Here is a 19,241-nt window from a genome sequence, read left to right as displayed (position 1 = left end):
AAAGGGGGTTCCAAAGAAGATGGAGCTCAGCTGTTCTCAGTGATGGCAGATGACAGAACAAGGAGCAATGGTCTCAAGTTGCAGTGGTGGACGTCTAGGTTGGATATTAGGAAACGCTATTTCACTAGGATGGTGGTGAAGCACTGGAATGCGTTACCTAGGGAGGTGGTGGAATCTCCATCCTTAGAGGTTTTTAAGGCCCAGCTTGACAAAGCCCTGGCTGGGATGATTTTGTTGGGGGTTGGTCCTGCTTTGAGCAGGGGGTTGGACTAGATGACCTCCTGAGGTGTCTTCCAACCCTAATCTTCTATGATTCTATGACACTGAGCTCTCACCAGGGACCGCAATGGGGACGAGGACCAAAAATGGAATCCATGGCAGCTTGGCTGGGTGGCATGCTGTCTTGGCCAGGATGGACTGTCTTTTAGCCTTTGCTTCCTTGTGCAAACCTGGGGAATTCCCAGGCTGGGTTCCAGACAACTAATAAACCCAACTCTGTTTGAAAACGCTGCCTGGTGTCACTGCACATCCTTGCCAGGGTTTGCTTGGCCCTGAGGAGCGGGCAAGTCTCTTTCTCAGCAAGCCAGGCATCTTTCTCAGCTGGATGCGCCAGGCAGAGCTCACAGAGTGCAGCAGGAGGGCTGGAGCCCAGGGGCTCAGTCTTGGAGGAGGGGAGGAAAAGCAGTACGCCTTGGGCATCTGGCCCACTGAAGGGTTCCTCCAAGGGACAGTTTCAACACTGGGGACTAGCACTGATCTCGTGGACCAAGAACACAGACCTGGGCCATGAACAGCAAGCCTGGGAGTCCAGCGATTGCGTGCTATAGGATCTGTGCTGGGGGGTGGGGGTGCAGGGTGTACAGTATTAGACACTGGTTCAAATGGAAGAGTTATTAGACCTGCCATGCTACAAAGCCAGGGCCTCGGTGCTCCAAACTGAACTACATAACTGAACTCTCGGACCTGGGGAGAGCTGGGTTTGCTGACTGGCCTGCTGGCAGGGCAGCGAGACGTCTGGGGAGCCCAGATGGAGAAGCGAATAATTGGCTTGGATTTCACTACAACTAAGGCCGGCGTGATTGGTGTCAGGAACGGTGTCTGACGAATTTCCCCGAGGCAATTCCCTTGGGAGCCGTACCCTTGCTGAAACTGACGGGCTTCAGGCCAGCGGTTTGCAGTGACCACCTGTCCTGCCTCACCGAGGCAGGAGCTGTCGGACCAGCAACTAGCCGGGAGATGCTCCGGGGGGGGTGACCCTTATTCTGGGACCTGGCCCTCAGCTGCTAACGCTGGAGCTGCTCCCGGTGCATTTGCTGAACATTTCTGTCCTGTGCAGCCGGCAGTGGTTTGTGGGCTCGGTGCTGGTTACAGGAGGCTGATCTGTGGTTTGCCGATAGAGCCACTATTGGCTCAGACAGGGATATGCTGCCGGGGTGAGCAGGGTGCACAGGAGCGGGGCGAGCTGAAGATGGGCCTTGGCCTGCCCGCTTCGCCCCCCTCTGCTGCTGGACCTGAACGCCAGCACTTACAGCTGGGCACAGCATGGACATGGCCACCCAGGGCTGCCCCAAGCGCCTAGAATGGGGCTGTGGGAAGCTGAGGCTGGAAGAGTTTGTGACAGGCATGAATTCCCCATCAGGACAGATTGAGCCATGTCCATCCCAGCTTGCTGACTCCACCAAAACAACAGGGTTGAGGCAGGTGCCCATCAAAGACGGCCCCTCCCGGCAGCTGCCCAGGAATCAGGGAGGGGAAACGCTGAGGATTTGGGCTGGGGTCTGACTCGTCCTGACATATCCTGGGAAGCTGCAAATCGTTCAGCTGGTCTCGCTCATTTGTTTCTTTTCTGTCTGGGCTGCAGCCCTCCGGGGGACAGCGTGTCAGACCCCAGAGACGCTGGGCAGAGTGGAGACGGGGGGTATCACGCTGAAGGAACTGGCGGCTTTGAACCCGGGACTATCACAGTCTCCTGAAAGCCAACAGGGGCCATGCCCCACCTCCAGGCTGCACAGCGGGCTCCTGGCTGCAAGCAGCCCTCACATTCTGGGGCTCGCTGCTGCTGGGCTTGCCCCCAGGAAATCTGGGGCACAGCCCAGGTTTCTGAGCCCTCTCTGCTTGTACCCCAGGGACTTGAGGGGAACGGCTCTGCCCGGCTGGGCACACAGGTGGGACTGTGAGAAGACCCTGGAGGACGATCAGCAGCCAAGCAGGTTAGCCGTGTCCCCACCGCAAGGCGGGCAAGTTCCCTGAGTAAAAGCCTCCTTCCAGCCCCACAGGGACCAGGCACCTCGGGGTGAAAGCAATGGGGGGCCACCCATGGCAGGTCAGTGCTGAGCCCCACGGGGCGAGGGGCTGAGAGATGGGGCGCGGCGGGGAAGCGCAGAGAGAGTGTTCGGGCACAGAGCTCGCGGGGGGGCGGATGGGGGCATTTTTGCCAGCTGCTGTTTGTCCTCCTGGAGCGCGGCCACCACACTCCCCAGAGCCCCGCCGCTCACCCACAGCACTTCAGGCCGCAGGCAACTGACTGCTGGGAGCCCCCGGCACTGGTGCCCCCGCTGCCAAGGCCCTGAACTGCTCAGTGGGGACCAGCTCAGATGACCCCAGGAAAACAGGCTGCTGTAACCAACCAAGATCAGCCCAGGACTGGAGCTGACCCAGAGCAGCCGCTCTACCCCAACCCAGAGCCATGGCAAGGCCCTGAGTATGGCAAACGGCGCACAGAATGGGGCGGGGGGGGAAAACAGGCGCACAGAATGGGGCGGGGAGGGGGCGGGAACCAGGCGCACAGAATGGGGCGGGAACCAGGCGCACAGAATGGGGCGGGAACCAGGCGCACAGAATGGGGCGGGGGGGGAAAACAGGCACACAGAATGGGGCGGGGAGGGGGCGGGAACCAGGCGCACAGAATGGGGCGGGAACCAGGCGCACAGAATGGGGCGGGAACCAGGCGCACAGAATGGGGCGGGGAGGGGGGGGAACCAGGCGCACAGAATGGGGCGGGAACCAGGCGCACAGAATGGGGCGGGGGCGGGAACCAGGCGCACAGAATGGGGCGGGGGGGAACCAGGCGCACAGAATGGGGTGGGGGCGGGAACCAGGCGCACAGAATGGGGTGGGGGCGGGAACCAGGCGCACAGAATGGGGTGGGGGCGGGAACCAGGCGCACAGAATGGGGCGGGGGGGGGGAACCAGGCGCACAGAATGGGGGCAGAGACAGGTTCTTTGTTAACTACAGCTTTATTAGGCACAGTGGGGCCGGGCTCTGTACAGCAGGTCCCAGGGGGATAGGGGCAGGGTGGGCTCTGTACAGCGGGTCTCAGGGGGGTTATGTGCAGGGGCAGGGATGGGGGCCCCTGTACAGCAGGTCCCAGAGGAGTTATGTGCAGGAGCAGGCTCTGCAGTGGGTCCCAGCAGGGTTATGTGTGGGGACAGGGATTGGGGTGAGGGCCCTGTACAGCAGGTCCCAGGGGGTTAGGTGCAGGGTGGGCTCTGTACAGCGGGTCCCAGGGGAGTCAGGGGCAGGGCCGGCTCTGCACAGTGAGTGCCAGGGGGCTTAGGTGCAGGGACGGGTGAGGGTCCCTGGTACCGGAGGTCCCAGGGGGGTTAAGCGCAGGGCCAAGCTCTGTACAGCGGCGCCCAGTTGGTTCAAAGCTACTTGATTTAAACAGGGATTTAAAAAATAGTTTAAAAATGAGCTACACTTCGTTCTAGGAGTGACAAGCGGGGGCCTTGCCCCCTCTATGCTACAGCGGGGGGCAGGGGCTGTGCCCAGGCACTGGGCTCCTCCCCAGCCCCTGCTCCCAGAGCCATTGACAGAGGAGGCATGTGGGGAATGTATAGAGGGGCCGGAGCCCAGCTGGCTGTCAGTTTGCTGCCTGGCATCGTACTGCGGGCAGGGCCCCCCAGTGGGAGGGCAAGCGGCCATTGTGGAGCAGAGGGGGTGGGATCAGCCATGGAGGACAGGGGCCGCCCATCCCGACCAGCTGTGCCCAGGGTGGGGGTGGCAGTGGTGCCATGGGGGAGACAAACACCGAGAGCAGCTGGCAGCCCCTGTCGCTGGCCGGAGCCCCCCACCAGACAGGCCCCACTTGGGCAGCGGGCATCTCCAAGGAATAAATTAACCTGGAATGTGATGAAGTGCCAAGAAACAGGACAGGGAGGGCGGGGGACCTGGGGGGGCTCAGCCCCAGGCAGAGAGCTCGGGGCAGTGAGGGGGCTCAGTCCCTCCGCATTGCGGAGGGCCCTGAGCAGGGGGGTAGGGGTGGGGGCTCAGCCCCCCGCATTGCGGGGAGGGGGCCCTGTGCCCCGGGCAGCGGCCACAGGCTATCGCCGCATCCCAGTACACAATTACAGTGAGCGGGCTCCTCCCCAACGTGGGGGGGCGCTCTGCCCACCGAGCAACAGTGGGGGGAGGCCAGGGATCACCCTCCCCCGCTACAGCCCCACCCCCGCCCGTGGTGCTTTAGCGACACCTACTGGACACTTTACATATAATATTTTGTAAAAATAAAGCGCTCGTTTAAATGACTTTTTTTTCTATACAAAAGACTTTTTTAAAAAAAAGACAAATGCCCCCCCGCCGGGGAGATGGGGGGGTCGGGGCATGGCCAGAGCCCCCCCATGGCAGCTGGGGGGGAGCCCACAGCCCCCACCCACAGAGAGAGGGATTTTTTCCTTTTTACATTTGACATTTTTCTTATAAAAAACACTGCGGGGGGGGGGAAAGTTTCTCCAGGAGGCAGGGTCTGGAGGTGGGTGAGGGGCTCCCACAGGAAGGGGAGCTGGGGGAGGGGCTCGGGGCCCTGGCTCCCTCCCCCCTGCCCTCACGCAAACACCTGCATCTTGGTGGGTTGGTCGGGCAGGTGGGAGAGGGTCTGGGGGGGCCCCAGCACGGCCGGGCTGGGGGTGGACTCGGACCAGTCGGACAGTGAGTGGGGCGAGGGGCTGGCCCACTGCTCGGGGGACTCGGGTGAGGGCGTCAGGTAGGGGTGCTCGCTGCGCAGGTGCAGGTAGTGCTTGGGGGTGCCATCCTGGCCGGGGGTGTAGCTGTGCTGCGAGGGGGGTGTGGGGTAATCTTCTGTCCCCTGCCCGCCGGGTGCCTTGTAATACTGGGGTGGGGGTGGGGGACCAGGGCGCGCAGCCCCCTGCCCCTCCTTGGGCGAGATGGGCTGGTTGGCACGGCCCAGGGTGGGTGCCGCAGGGGGCGGCGGGGGCATGGGCTGCCCAGGGGTGGGCGCCGGTGGGGGCTGATCCTTGACAGGGCTGGGGGCGGCCAGCACCTGGGAGCTGTGCACCATGGCCAGATGGTTGGGTAGCAGCAGCCCCTGCGGGAAGGGCTGGGCCGGCTGGTGCAGGTTCGGGTGGGAGGCAGCCGGATGCACCACCCCAATGACTGGGTTGCATTGGGAGGTGGGGACACGGGTGTGCCAATCGAAGGGCACCGCCACCGGGCTCACCATGCCCAGGCTGAGCCCCACGCACCCAGGCTGGCGTGGCAGCGAGGGCATGGAGACCCGGTTCATGGAGAGGATGGTGCTTTGGGCCGATGCCACCTCGCCCAGGTCACTGAGCCGCGCCAGGCTGACGGCAAAGGGCCCGTCCATCAGGCCGTGCACCATGGGCGTGGAGCCCACTGACATGGAGGAGCTGGCTGGGTGGAAGACGCCGGGAGAGGCCAGGACGGGAGAGGTGGGGTTGGCCACGTAGGGAGAGTCCAGAGAGTCGACGGGCGACAGGGTGACTGAGCTCTCCAGCAGGGAGCCCTGGCACTCCAAGCTCAGCTTCTTGCTGCGCCCCTTGGCCTCCTTGGCCAGGCTGGCGCTGCTGCCTGCCCCTGCCGTGTTCTTGGCGCTGGGCCGCCGGCTCTTCTTCCCCTGAGGGGTGGGCTTGAGGCTGGGCAGGAAGCTGTTGGGCGGGCACATGAGCGGGGACATGGTGTGGCCGGGGGGCAGTGCCCCCTGCGGGCTGCGTACCGTGTTGTACTCGTCCAGCAGCCGCACGATGTCATGGTGCATCCGCTCCTGGGCGATGTCCCGCGGCAGCCGGTCCATGTGGTCTGTGATCTCCCGGTTGGCAAAGTGATCCAGCAGGATCTTGGCCGCCTCGTAGCTGCCCTCCCGAGCGGCCAGGAACAGCGGGGTCTCCTCCTGGGGGGCAACAGCGGGGCTCAGACTGTGCTGAGGGGGATGCGCACATCTACAGAGCCCTGGGAATGCCAGGGCAGGGCTGGGAGACGCCCACAGCCCTCTGTGCCAGGGCTTTAGAGCCAGGGTCAGGCCCTAGGCAGACGGGTCTCCCCCGCCCCAGCACAGGAGCAGCGTGTCCTGGTGCTCGGCCCAGAGGCTCCTAGAGGAAGGCACAGTGGGGGCCCCCATTGTGGGCGGGGCCTGCGGGATGAGTGACAGCCAGGCTTTGCTGGCCTGCCCATCCCGCCTGCCGCTCACCTTGCTGTCCTGCATGTCCTTGTTGGCCCCGTTCTTCAGCAGCGCGATCGTAGCCTCCACGTTGTTCACGGCCGCGGCCCAGTGCAGCGCAGATTTACCTGGGGGAGCCGAGCCATGAGGGAGGGCGCTCCGCTGGTCCACCCCCCACCCGCTGCTCCTCAGTCCGACCCACAGTCCTGCTAGCCCAGCCCTGGGCTCCTCTGCTCCCACCACAGCTCTGCCGTTGCCCCTCAATCCCAATCCACAGTCCCCTGCTTGCTCAGCTACGAGCTCCTCCTCCCTGCACAGCCCCTCCCAAATCCTCACGGGTTGGCAGTACTCCCCCATGTCACCAAGCCCCCACAGTGGGCTCATGCTGGGCGTGGAAGGGTGGAGAGCTGAGCCCCGATAGCCACAGCCAGACCCTTCCCCAGAGCAAGCTGGGGGCGGGCCTCAGAGAGACCCTCAGATGGCGGGAAGCCGCCCCATACCTAGCTCATCCACAGCATTGACGTCTGCGTGGCAGGCAATGAGCTCTTCCACCATCCCCTCCACGGCCAGCCGGGCGGCCAGGATCAGTGCCGTGGAGCCATCCACCATGCGGGCGTCCAGGTCCGTGGAGCGGTTCCGGATCAGGATCTGCCAGGCAGGGCAGGTGTGAGATGGGAATATGGAAGAGCTGCACCTGGGGAAACCCTGCCTAGCCCAGCTCTCCCAGCATGGGCACAGCCAGGGGCCCTCGGAGCCCTCCCAGTGTGGGTAGAGGGGGAGCTCTCCAGGGAGTTGTTCTAGCAAGGGCAGAGTGCCCAGGGGCTTGGCCCAGGATGGGGGGGGGCTTCCAGTAGAAGACGACTGCGTGGGGGAGCTCTGGGGTGGAGAGAGAGCAACTGGGGCGCGTCCCAGGTGGTGAGGGAAAGCAGGAGCTCACCTGGAAGACGCTCTGGGCGTCGGCACCACGGGTGGGGGGGTGGGTCTCACCTGGAAGACGCCCTGGGCGTCGGCGGTCACCGCAGCGTGCAGCGGTGTGCGGCCCGTGTTGTCCTGGGCGTTGGTGTCAGCGCCGGCGTCCAGCAAGCGCTTGGCGGCGTCGGCCCGGGCATAGCGGGCAGCCAAATGCAGCGCGGTCTCACCTGTGCGGTCGGTCTGGGCGCTCAGGTTGGCGCCCTGGCAGATGAGGTCCGAGATGATGTTGGCTGAGGAGTCGTCGGCCTCATCCTCCTCGGCCAGGTCGGTCTCCACACCGCCCCCGCAGAATGAGGCCAGCATGAGCGGAGTGAAGCCGTCTGCAAGGAGAGCCACCACCGAGGGGTTAACTGGGAGCTGCCCCAGGGCTCCAGCATGAGAGACCACAACTCCCAGCATGCAGTGTGGCTGAACTGGGCAGTGATGCATGCTGGGACGTGTGGTCAGCTGCATAGGCAGGGGAGCCTTTCCTCTGCCCACTTCTCCCAGGGTGTCTGCACTGCATGCCGGGAGCTGTAGTCCCCGAGATGGAGCCAGGCCCCCTTACCTGGCCCCCTGACATTGACATCCATGCAGTCGGTGTCGAACTCGCCCTGGGGTGGCGTCAGGGCCATGGATGGCGGCATGCGGATGTCAGCGGCCACCAGGTGATGCTGTGTCCACTGGCGGCAGTCCACAGGGTCCTCCGAGTCCCCGCCCGGCTCTTCCACCTTGGGGGAGAGCACAACCAATCATGGAGCTGGTAGATCCTGCCCCAGCCCTGCTAGGGGCTCCAGTTCCCTGCCCAACACCGCCCCCTCCCCCCCCCGGCACGTCACTGTGCCCCACACCCCTCCTCCCCCGCGTCACCGAGCCCAGCACCCATCACCCATCCCGCCCCCAGCGAGCCGGGGCTCACTGCTGGTCCACAGGTGTTGGTACCTTGAGTCTCTTGGCCTCCGGGCACTCTGCATCCATCCAGTCATCTGAGTGTTCCCCCATCAGGCTTTCCCCCTTGCTGATGTTCCTAGAGGGAAGCCAAGAGCTTAGACCCCAGCCCCTGCCGCGCAGCCCCTGGCCACCGCCCCCCCCCCACCTAGGGCTTCAGGGGGCCACTCCTAGGACATCCCCCACTGCACAAGGCACTGGGCAGCCGTGGGGTGTGCAGGCAGAGACAGTCTGCACACTGCCCCCCTGGTGGTGGTGGTCGGGGGAGGACGGGGGGGTCCTGCAGCAGGTAAAAGCCCCCATACTGCTGCAGCGAGCGGGGATCCAGGCCTGGGTGTGGGGAGCAGGCTGTGGGCTTGGCCCCCGAGGGCAGGTCCCGTACTTCATGCCCAAGGCGTCCTGGCCCACGGGCTCCCGCCGGTTCTTGTTGCTGTTCTCCTTCTTCAGGCTGAAGCCCTCTGGGAACCAGAGCGTGCTGTGCTCCCGCTTCCGCCGTGCCACCAGCACCCCCAGCACCAGGATCACCAGCAGGATCACGGCCGCTGCCACCACCACCAGGGGCACCAGGGGCACGGAGTCCGGGGGCTTCGGCTGCAGCTTGTCACCTGCAGGAGTGGATGGGGGTCAGACCCTGCCTCTTGAGACTCCGCCCCCACTCACCCCACCCCTCCCGAGACCCCAGCCCTCCCACTCACTCCGTCCCCTCCCAATACTCCGCTCCCTTTCACTCACCCCACCCCACCCCGCCCTCTCACCCCACCCGCTCTTGAGAGCCCACCCTGCCCTCAAACTCCACCCCCTAGCCCCGGCCCCACCTGCACTCACTGTGCACAGCCTTGATGGGGTAGGGGAACTCCAGGCGCTCGACAGCGGCCAGCGCAGCCAGGTAGTCGGCCGCGCTGCGCGCGTCGGGGAAGCACTTGTCTGAGGCCTGGAAGCAGAGGCGGTTGTCGATCTCCAGGGTGACCACGGAGCTGGGGCAGGGAAGGGGACAGTTACCAGTGGCCTCGCCCACAGTGGCACCGAGCCCCAGACTGTAGGGGAGCCTGAGCACCCCTTGCCCCACACGGAGTCCTGGGGCAGGGCTGGCTCAGCACCCCCTGCAGCAAGGGCTGTGCACGTCCCAGAGCAGGCATGGCCCAGGCAGCGGGACCTCGGTCCCGTGGACCACATGGTCGCTGCCAGCAGCTGCTTAGCACCGTTGTGCAGGCCCCGTCCCGACCTGCTCCCATCTGGGCCCCAGGGCCGGGCAGGAGGCAAGGCCCCTGGATGCTGCTCCCCCAGGGCCCTTGCTGCCGTCCGAGAGCACAGGGAGCGGGTAACAGGAACCAGCTGAGCCACCCCAGTCCCCGCATCAGAGCGGGCAGCGACCCAGATTGCTGATTGAAAGCAGCTGTGTGGCACCTCTGTGTCCTGGTGCCAGTCAACAGACAACTTCCTAGTGCCTGCCCCAGGACTGGCTCCCTTCACTGGCACTGGCCCCTACCCCCAGTGCCAGCCCCACAAAGTGCTAACCTGCCCCACCCTGGCACCAGCCCCATAAAGGCCAGGATCCCAGCCCCTTGGCTCCCTCCCCCCCCAGCCACCTCCCCCGTGGCTCGTGGGGCTGTCTCTCTCCCCCACCCCCTGGCTGCGGCCCACATCTCCCCCCTCACCCCAGCTGCGGCCCACAGGACCGCGTCTCCCCCTGAATCCCCCTGGCTGTGGCCCCCACACACCCCCTGGCTGTGGCCCACATCTCCCCCCCCCACTCCCTGAGGCTGTGTCTCCCCCCACTCCCCATGGCCGTGGCCTGCAGGGCTGCGCCTCCCCGACTCCCCATGGGGCTGCGCCAGCCCGCAGCTTACCCGATGACCTCCCGGCCCAGCTCCCGGCGGTGCAGACGGCTGGGCCGGTAGAAGGGCTCGATCATGTAGTTGCCGTCCCTGTCAAGGCGGAAGCGCAGCGAGGTGCGCAGGATGGCGCTCAGCTTCTGCAGGAAGGTGGTGCTGGTCCTGCGCAGCTCGTCGGGGGGCAGCAGCACGGTGATGACCAGCACACCGCTGGCCAGGTGCTCCGGCATCTCACGGGCGCAGTCCAGCCCGTCCCAGCCGCATTCCTCGTGGTTGCAGCCCTGGTCGCACTGCCCGTCGGCAAAGTGGTCCGAGCAGTACTTCTCATACACGGGGCTGGGGAGGGGGGGAGAGGGGGGCCATGGTCAGCGCACAGCCCCACCCAGCCCTGCCCCACCCAGCCCCCAGCCCTACCCCCTCCGCCCTGCTGGGCACTCCAGGACACCTGGGGTCACTGGGCTCCTGCAGCAGAGACTGCATCACACAGTGAGAAACATCCTGGACATGGCTCCAGTGCCCATAGCCATCTTTGGCCAGCGGGGAGATGTAGCTACCACAGCCCCCGTGCTCCACCCGAGTCAGGTGAGGGGTCCCTGTATAGACATCCTCCGCGCCCCACTCCAGAGGGGCCTGCACCTCAGCTGGGTGAGGGGTCCCTGTATAAATAGTCCCCACCCCACCCCCAGAGGGGGGCGCATCTCAGCGCCAGGCAAGGGATCCCTGTATAAACAGCTCCTGTGCCCCACCTGGGCAAAGCACCAGGATTAAAGGCTCGTCCCTGGCAAGCGCCATGGGATCTGCACTGGGCACAACTGCCCAGGGCCTCATTTTCAGGCGTCACCCCCAGCTGCACAGTACACAGACACCACGCTGGGGCACTGGAGTCAGCACTGACCTTGGGGGGAGAGCACCCCCTACAGCACAGCGCCCCCCAGGGGCAGCGCCTCCCCACCCCACTGCCCTGCCCCCCCCCCGGCCCAGGGCCCTCCTTACTTGCAGCTGCGCTCACGGCTCTTGCAGTCGAAGTTGTCGTAGAGGCAGGCGGCCGTGTTGCAGGCCTCGTCGCACTGGCTGTTGTTGAACAACTGCCAGCACTGGGGCTCCTCGCACTGCTGCCAGGGGTCGCCCACCAGCAGGGAGCAGTCGCCCCCATCCCACTTGCAGGCGGGGCTGTTGCACTCCTTGTCGCAGTAGGAATCTCCGGCCTTGGCATCGCACCCCTCCTGCAGGCACTGCAGCTCCAGCGGGTGCTGGAGCTTCTGCTCGCAGCGCAGGCCGGAGAAGCCGCTGGGGCAGAGGCACTGGAAGTGGGGAGGCCAGGACATCTCTATGCAGGTGCCCCCGCTGAGGCAGGGCGCGCTGGTGCAGCTGCTGTTAGCCCGCAGGCGGCAGTCGGAGCCAGTGAAGCCCGGCAGGCAGGAGCAGCGAGCGCCCAGCGCTGTGTGCTGACAGCTGCCCCCGTTGAAGCAGGCGAGCTCCCGACACGACAGCACGCTTCGCTCGCAGTTGGGCCCGGAATAGTTCTGGGAAAGGGCAGGAAAGAGGGTGAGAGAGATGGCACCGGGACCAGGCCGCGGGCCAGAACCACCTCCCCCTTGCCCAGCAGCGCTGGGACCCGGACCAGAACCAACCCAGAACTAGGATCACCCCATCCAGCAACACCAGGACCCGGACCAGAACGGGCCCCTCCACGTGGCGTGTATATCACAGGCCGGAACTAATCCATGGATGACAGAGCAGAGCAGCTAGACCCACAGCGCAGCTCCACTGAAAATGGCCCATGACGGAGAACCCAGCCCAGGCCCTTGCTGGCCCATTCCAGCGGCTGTTTCCAGTCTGAAAGCGTCCAGCTTCAGCTCCCAGCCGCTACATCCCATCACATCGCACCTCAGTCGCGAGGCCCAGGAGCCCAGCCTGGGCTCCACTCCCCTGCCCCCTTCCCTTTGGGACACTGAACAGCTCGAGCTCCTTGCTCTTCGGATCCTTCCACCATTCTCGGGGCTCCCCTCTGACCCTCACCAATGGACCAGCATCCCTGCACTGTGGGACCAGCACTGGGCACAGGAGTCCAGTAGCCGCTACACCAGTGCCAGGTACGAGGTAAGAGAACCTCTCTATGCCCGTCTGGGCATCCCAGGATTGTGTTAGCTCCTTTGGCCACAGCGTTGCACTGGGCACTCACGTTCAGCCGATTATCCACCCCCCAGGTGCCATGGGACCCCTCCCCCAGCCCCTCCCCCCCACGTGTCATGGCAACCCTCCCCCAGCACCCTCACCCCAGGTGCCATGGGACCCCTCCAAGTACCATGGGAACTCTCCCCCACCCCATCTCAAGTGCCATGGAAACCCTCCCCCCACAGCAGAACCAGCCTGCTCCCCCAGGGCACCAGGACCAACACCTAAACCCTTCCCCGCAGCACCAGGACCAAGATGCCCCTCTTCAGATCAGAGCCCATCCTGCAGCTCCAGGACTGGAATGGTGGAGCAGGCCCCCAGCACCCCCCCACAGCCCCATTCCCTCTGGGCCTGGAAGACTGCAGGCTGTGCACGGCCAGGGGGAGGCCCCCAGCTGGCCTGAGCCCAGCCCCCTGCCCTTTCCCACAAGGGGGCACTCACCGGGGGGCAGCGGCAGGTGTAGCCCAGCGGCGTGTTCACTGTCAGCCTGCACTGGCCACCGTTCTGGCAGGGCTGGGCCTCGCACGTATTCACGATGTTCTGGCAGCGCCGGCCTGGCCGGGGGGGTGGACAGGGATGGGTCACGAAGAGTCTAGGGAGAGGGGAGCTGCCCCCGCACCCCGCCTCCAGCACTGCTCCTAGCACAGCCACCTTCCCACAGCTCAGCCCCTCATGGGTGCACAGACCCCCAGCCTAGAGAGCCTCCCCCGCCCCCCAGGGATTTCCCCTGCTCCCACCCTGCACTGAGTGCAGCCCATTGACATGCACCCCAGCGCCCCCGGGATAAACGCCCCTGGGCTGGGTGTAGTCGTCCCCCCCCCCCGGCACACTCACCTGTGTAGCCCGGCTTGCACAGGCACTGGAAGTCGTTGGCGCCCTGCACGCAGTCCAGCGTGCGCTGGGGCAGGCAGGGCTTGGCCAGGCACTCGTTGATGTCGCCCTCGCAGCGCTCACCCGTGTAGCCCGGGGGGCAGTTGCAGCGGTAGCCACCCACCCGGTCCACGCACGTCCCATTGTTCAAGCACTTGGGCGCCCGGCTGCCAGGGCTCGTGGCACAGTCGTCCTCGTTGATCTCGCACAGGACGCCTGGGGATTGGGCGGGGGGGCGGAGGGGGAGGGAGGAGAGACCTTGCAGCCCCTGTCGTAACCAGAGCATCCCAACCACCCCATCCTGTGGGGATCTGGCCTCCCAAGGAAACCAGGCCCCATCCCCCAACCTGAGCTCCCCGCCCCACAAGTACCCCCACTCCTGGGAGTAACCAGAGCCACCCTTTGCCCCAGTAACCTGTCTCCCATTGCCCCCCCACGGTGCCCGGCCACTAGCCCAGCTTGGCCTTACCCAGGGTTCCCGGCGGGCAGGAGCAGATGTAGCGCCCGATGAGGTCAATGCAGGAGCCCCCGTTCTGACAGGGGTGGGACTGGCACTCGTCGATGTCATACTCGCAGTTCTTGCCCTCGAACCCCGGTGGGCACTGTAGGGACAGACAGACACAGCTCAGTCAGGGCCCTGGGCCCCAGTTCCTCTCCTGAGGGCCCCACCCCAGGGCTGCCCAGCCCCTCGTCTCAACCCCCTCCAGCCATAGAGGGGTTAACAAGGCCTCATGCTGCCATCACCAACCCCTCTCCGCTGCTGTGGGGGGTCATGGAGCACCATCGCGGGGAGGAGAAGGACTTACCCCACAGTACAAACTGTCAACGACAGCCAGGGAGAGAACCCAGGAGTCCTGGCTCCCAGGCCCCCATTCCAACCACCTGACCCCACTGCACTTTCAGAGCTCAGGACAGAACCCAGGAATCCTGGCTCCCAGCCCTCCTGTTCCAACCACTAGACCCTGCTCCTTTCCCAGAGCCGGAGGTAGAACGCAGGAGTCCTGGCTCCCAGGCTCATGCACAGACCAGTCTCGGCTGCCCTGCTCCAAGGTAAGCCTGTCTGAATGTGCCTCGCTCGGTATCCCCTTGGCCCAGCCGTCCTCGTGGGGGGCACAACTCCTGCGGCTCCCCAGCAGCCTGGCGAGCGCCGGTGGCAGCGCCTGGAGCTCCTCCATGCAGCCCCCCTCCCTGGGGCTCACCTCACAATCGTAGCTGCCTATGAAGCTGTGGCAGGAGGCACCGCGCTGGCAGGGGTTGGGCTGGCAGGGGTCGGCCTCGCTCTCACAGTAGCTGCCCGTGTAGCCTTCCTTGCAGAGGCAGGAGTGGGTGTTGCCAGCATCGACGCACTGGCCCCGGTAGAGACACACCTGTTCCTTGGAGACCCCTGCCCGCAACAGACAGACAGAGACTGTGATGCCTTGTGCCCGGCCCACAGCCCCAGCACAGCCCCGACAGAGGAAAACCATGGCACTGAGTGGACAGGGACTCTGGCTGTCAGCCCCCCTGCTCTAAGCACTAGACCACCCTCCCCTCCCCGAGCCGGGGATAGAACCCAGGAGTCCTGACTCCCAGCTCCCCCCGCTCTAACCACTAGACCCCTCTTCCCTCCCAGAGCTGGGGATAGAACCCAGGAGTCCTGACTCCCAGCTCCCCCTGCTCTAACCACTAGACTCCTCTTCCCTCCCAGAGCTGGGGATAGCTGTGGGGGTACCAAGAGCATTGCTAGAGCAGGTGTGGCTGGGACAGCAGGGCCCAGTGGGGGCAGGGCAGGGCCCAGGCTATACTTCAGCTGACAGCTCCACCCAAAGCTGCCCAATGGCCCCCCAACTCCCCCCCATCTTTCGAGGGCACTGGAGACCCAGATCCCTGAGCGAGGGCAGCTCCGCCAAGGGCAGACCCCTCCCAGCCCAGCCTGGCAGGGACCAGTGGGGGTCAGTCCTGCCCAGGGTGCCCTCACCCCGATGAGCTGCCGCCACCTCGCAGGAGACATTGGGAATGTCACAGTAGCGGCCGGTCCAGCCCCCTGGGCAGTCACAGGTCAGGGCCGTGCCCGTCTGCACGCAGCGGCCCCCGTTCTGGCAGGGCGAGCGCCTGCACCAGTCCACCAGGTTCTGCAAGGAAGGGGCAGTTAGGGGACAATGTACTCTTGGGGGACGCAACCTGGGGAACCAATATAGCCTTGGCTGGGCTCCGGCAATGCCAGGTCCCTGCGCCCCACCACACTGAGGTGTTGGATTCCCCCCCGCCCCTGAGGCCAGGCCCCTGGCACCTGCCTCCTGCCCCCCACCGCACTTGGGTTTGGATTCCTTCCCTCCCCTGTGGCCAGGCCCCTACCCCCACCGCACTGGGATGTTGGATTCTCCCCCCTCCCTGAGGCCAGGCTCCCCCCACAATGCCAGGCCTCATGTTCACCCTCCCCAGACGCTGGGACTTTGTGTCCTTGCCCCTCTCTGCCGTGCCACCATCCATCCCCGGGGCAGGGCTCACCTGGCACTGGGCACCGGTGTAGCCCTGGGGGCAGGTGCAGCGGTAGGACTCCACGCCATCCAGGCAGGTGCCCCCGTTGAGGCAGGGCTGGGACTGGCACTCATCGATCTCGTGCTGGCAGTGGGTGCCCGTGAAGCCGGCACGGCAGCGGCAGGTGTAGGAGTTCACCCCGTCCAGGCAGGTGCCGCCATTGAAGCAGGAACTGCAGGGCCACGGGCATAGTTAGCTCGATGCCCCATTCACCACCCATCAGTACAAACCCTGCCCCCCCCAGCACTACCCCCACCACCCCTTCGTCCCCCGCCCCCTCCCCAGCACCGGCCCTATGCCCCCACAACCACCCCCACCCCACTACCCTGGCACCACTCTCTCAAGAGATGAAGCTCCTTGCAGATAGGGGTCCTCTGGAGACAGGGAGATGGGGATTGGGGAGGCTCCCCGATGTGGGCCTGGGGCTCACCTGTCGGTGCGCTCCTGCACGTTGGGCTCGCAGTGCAGGCCGGCCCAGCCCGGGGGATGGGGGGGATCCCCAGTCGGTGCACTCCTGCACGTTGTGCTCGCAGTGCAGGCCGGCCCAGCCTGGGGGATGGGGGGATCCCCAGTCGGGGGGCTCACCTGTCGGTGCACTCCTGCACATTGTGCTCGCAGTGCAGGCCGGCCCAGCCCGGGGCACAGGTGCAGGTGAAGCTGTTGACGTAGTCAGTGCAGGTGGCACCGTTGCGGCAGGGGCTGCTCAGGCACTCGTTGGTCTCGCTGGCACAGCGCGGGCCCGTGAAGCCCGGCAGGCAGGTGCACAAGAAGGAGCTGATGCCGTCCTGGCACGATCCACCATTGAGGCAGGGGTCTGCGGGCAGGTAAGTGGCAGGGTCACCGGGGGGGTTGGGGAGGTGTGTAGGGCTGGCGGGGGAGGCCTGCAGCAGGGTCAGAAGGGGCCAGAGGAGCTCAGCCACTCCATGGCCTCCCCTTCTCCCCCCCCCCCCCCCCGGCAATCAGGGCAGGCACCCCCAGGGAGAGATTCGCCCCCACATCCCAGTCCTTCCCAGAGCCCTTCCCCCATTCACTCAGCCAGCCCCCTCTGGGGAGGGAGCTGTGGCTGTTCCCCAGCCCCACAGCCTTGCTGCCCAGCCGCTTGGGTGGGAGGGGAAGGAGAACCCAGCGTGAGCAGGCTGGGCAGGCCCAGAGGCAGCCCTCGGGAAGAGCTTGTCCAGGACAGCTTCAGCTCAGCCCAGGGGAATGGCAGGATGATGGGACAGCCAGGACTCGGTGGGAAACCTCCAATTAACAGCACCTCCTGACAGCACCCCAGTAGCACGCTGGGGTACTGGGTAAGCAGGGACCACGAGGGGAGAGCACCCCCTGCCGAGCGCCCTCCGCCCGCAGGGCTGGGGTCCTACACTGTGCCCTGGCTGGGCTGTGGGGTGGCTGAGCCAAGCGAGCTGGTGTGCGGTACCCCGACGAGTGCGCGTGAACCCGGACTCACTGGGGGCACAGTCGTCAATGTCCGTCTCACAGTTGGTGCCTGTGTACCCTGGCCGGCAGGCGCAGCTGTACCCGCCATGCAGGTTGGTGCAGGTGCCCCGGTTCCGGCAGGGGGCCCGGTCACACTCGTTCACATCCACGTGGCACCTCTGACCTGGCGGGGAGGGAAAGGGCACAGGTCAGAGCAGGCAGGGCAGGGAGGCCATGGGGAAGGAGTGGGGCAGAGGGACGGTACCTTGCCAGCCTGGGGGACAGCTGCAAGTGAAGCCCTCGTAGTCGGGCGTGTGGTCGCAGACCCCCCCGTTCTCACAGGGGTTAGGGGAGCAGGGTGTCAGCACGTTCTCGCAGTTGCGGCCTGCAGGCAGAAGGGGGCGATGGTGAGAGCAGCTCCGACTCTTGGGCCCAGAGTCCACATGAGGCTCCTGCCCTGGCCACAGGCCTTGCCCAACAAAGGAACTGCCCTGCCATGAGTCCCAGAACCACAGGGCCCCCCCCCCACGCGCACACACACACACACACACACACACCTCCCAGAACCACACACACCCCAGAACGACCAGGACCCCACTACACCCCAGTAAACCTCCCAGAACCACGGAGACCCCCCCAGTCCCAGCACACCTCCCAGAACCATAGGCACCCCCGCACACACCCTCACTCCACCTGGGCTGGCGCCCCCCCCCCCCAACTACAGGAACTCCCCACCCCCGAGAATCACAGGGACCCCCCACCCTTCCAGGCTCCCAGAAACAGGCCCTCTCCACTTGGCCTGGGCGCCCTGTTCTCCCCACAGTGGGCACAGCCCCACCTGTGTAGGGCAGGTCACAGAGGCAGGTGTAGCTGGCGATGGCGTCGATGCAGGTGCCCTTGTTGAGGCAGGGGCTGGAGACGCAGTCGTTGATGTTTGTTTGGCAGTAGGTCCCTGGGAGAGAGACAGAGGGTCAGTGGGGGGTGGGTGGGGAGGGGGATAGGCGGGGAAGGGTGGATGCGGGAACATGTACCCTGGAAGCCCTCCTTGCACTTGCAGCGGTAGCCGTTGACGTAGTCGGTGCAGGTGCCCCCAAACTGGCAGGGGTTGGACTCGCACTCGTTCTTGTTCAGGTCGCAGTTGGTGCCGGCCCAGCCTGGCTCGCACTCGCACTTGTACCTGCGGGGGAGGGGGCGTCACTGCAGGCCCTGCCCCAAGGGGACGCCCCCCTGTGCCCCCAGGGCTCTCTGGGGAACTGGCACCACACAGCAAGCACTGGGATGGGGCCGCTGGGTACAGGGGCTCCCTCTGGCAAGGCGGGCAAGTGCAGCACTATGGCAGGGGGCAGATGCAGGCAGGGCGGGGCGGGGGCAGGGCAGGTTGTGGCAGGGCAGGGGCAGGAGCAGGGCGGGTGGATGCAGGCAGGGTGGGGTGGGGGCAGGATAGGGCGGGGCAGGGCGGGCAGATGCAGGCAGGTGGGGTGGGGGCAGGGTGGGCGGATGCAGGCAGGGCAGGGGGCGGTGGACGCAGGCAGAGCAGGGTGGGGGTAGGGCAGGGCAGGTCGCGTTGGGGGCAGATTGGGCGGATGCAGGCAGGGTGGGGGGGCGGTGGACGCAGGCAGGGCAGGGTGGGGGTAGGGCAGGGCAGGTCGCGGTGGGGGCAGGGTGGGCGGATGCAGGCAGGGTGGGGTGGGGTGTGGTGTGGCGTGGCGGATAAAGGGCAGGGTGGGGCAGGGCAGGGGGTGGCGGATGCAAGCAGTGCGGGGTGTGGGTAGGGCAGGACAGAACAGATCGGGGCAGGGCCAGGGGCGGCAGATACAGGCAGGGCGGGGTGGGGGCAGGACAGGGCAGGGCAAGGGCAGGCCAGGGGGCGGCAGACGCAGGCAGGGCAGGACAAGGGCGGGGGGGGCAGCGGATGCAGGCAGGGCGGGGTAGGGGTAGGGCAGGTTGGGGCAGGGTGGGTGGAGGCAGGCAGGGCGGGGTGGGGGTAGGGCAGGGCAGGGCAGGGCAGGGCAGGGGAAGGCCAGGGTGGGGGGTGGCAGATACAGGCAGGGCGGGGTGGGGGTAAGGCAGGGCGGGGCAGGACAGGGGGTGGCGGACGCAGGCAGGGCAGGGTGGG

At 65.9% G+C, this 19,241-nt stretch overlaps 1 protein-coding gene across 2 annotated transcripts in view; it reads right to left on the bottom strand.

Annotated features, from left to right (window-relative positions):
* Nucleotides 1-3,218: 3,218 nt before the first annotated feature.
* The window catches only part of NOTCH3 (notch receptor 3), a 45,429-nt gene continuing 29,406 nt past the window's right edge, over nucleotides 3,219-19,241 (bottom strand). Inside the window, exons 14-34 of one of the 2 annotated variants that reach the window (XM_037883958.2) lie at nucleotides 18,157-18,302; nucleotides 17,964-18,077; nucleotides 17,391-17,510; nucleotides 17,157-17,309; nucleotides 16,292-16,520; nucleotides 15,677-15,878; nucleotides 15,147-15,300; nucleotides 14,389-14,573; nucleotides 13,659-13,791; nucleotides 13,154-13,405; nucleotides 12,761-12,873; nucleotides 11,138-11,667; nucleotides 10,160-10,480; nucleotides 9,138-9,286; nucleotides 8,695-8,917; nucleotides 8,307-8,391; nucleotides 7,933-8,095; nucleotides 7,401-7,705; nucleotides 6,914-7,061; nucleotides 6,444-6,541; nucleotides 3,219-6,146 (exon numbers count right to left, since the gene is read on the bottom strand). In XM_037883958.2, coding sequence (XP_037739886.1) covers nucleotides 4,824-6,146; nucleotides 6,444-6,541; nucleotides 6,914-7,061; nucleotides 7,401-7,705; nucleotides 7,933-8,095; nucleotides 8,307-8,391; nucleotides 8,695-8,917; nucleotides 9,138-9,286; nucleotides 10,160-10,480; nucleotides 11,138-11,667; nucleotides 12,761-12,873; nucleotides 13,154-13,405; nucleotides 13,659-13,791; nucleotides 14,389-14,573; nucleotides 15,147-15,300; nucleotides 15,677-15,878; nucleotides 16,292-16,520; nucleotides 17,157-17,309; nucleotides 17,391-17,510; nucleotides 17,964-18,077; nucleotides 18,157-18,302 — 5,146 coding nt within the window. In that variant the 3' untranslated portion in view covers nucleotides 3,219-4,823. The remainder of the gene's footprint in view (nucleotides 6,147-6,443; nucleotides 6,542-6,913; nucleotides 7,062-7,400; nucleotides 7,706-7,932; nucleotides 8,096-8,306; nucleotides 8,392-8,694; nucleotides 8,918-9,137; nucleotides 9,287-10,159; nucleotides 10,481-11,137; nucleotides 11,668-12,760; nucleotides 12,874-13,153; nucleotides 13,406-13,658; nucleotides 13,792-14,388; nucleotides 14,574-15,146; nucleotides 15,301-15,676; nucleotides 15,879-16,291; nucleotides 16,521-17,156; nucleotides 17,310-17,390; nucleotides 17,511-17,963; nucleotides 18,078-18,156; nucleotides 18,303-19,241) is intronic. The other variant, XM_043533010.1, reaches the window with a different exon arrangement.

This window comes from Chelonia mydas, chromosome 20, assembly GCF_015237465.2.
Source record: "Chelonia mydas isolate rCheMyd1 chromosome 20, rCheMyd1.pri.v2, whole genome shotgun sequence".
Lineage (NCBI taxonomy): Eukaryota > Metazoa > Chordata > Testudines > Cheloniidae > Chelonia > Chelonia mydas.
The sequence above is the reverse complement of the archived record's forward strand: the minus strand, read 5'-3'. Positions and strand labels throughout refer to the sequence as shown.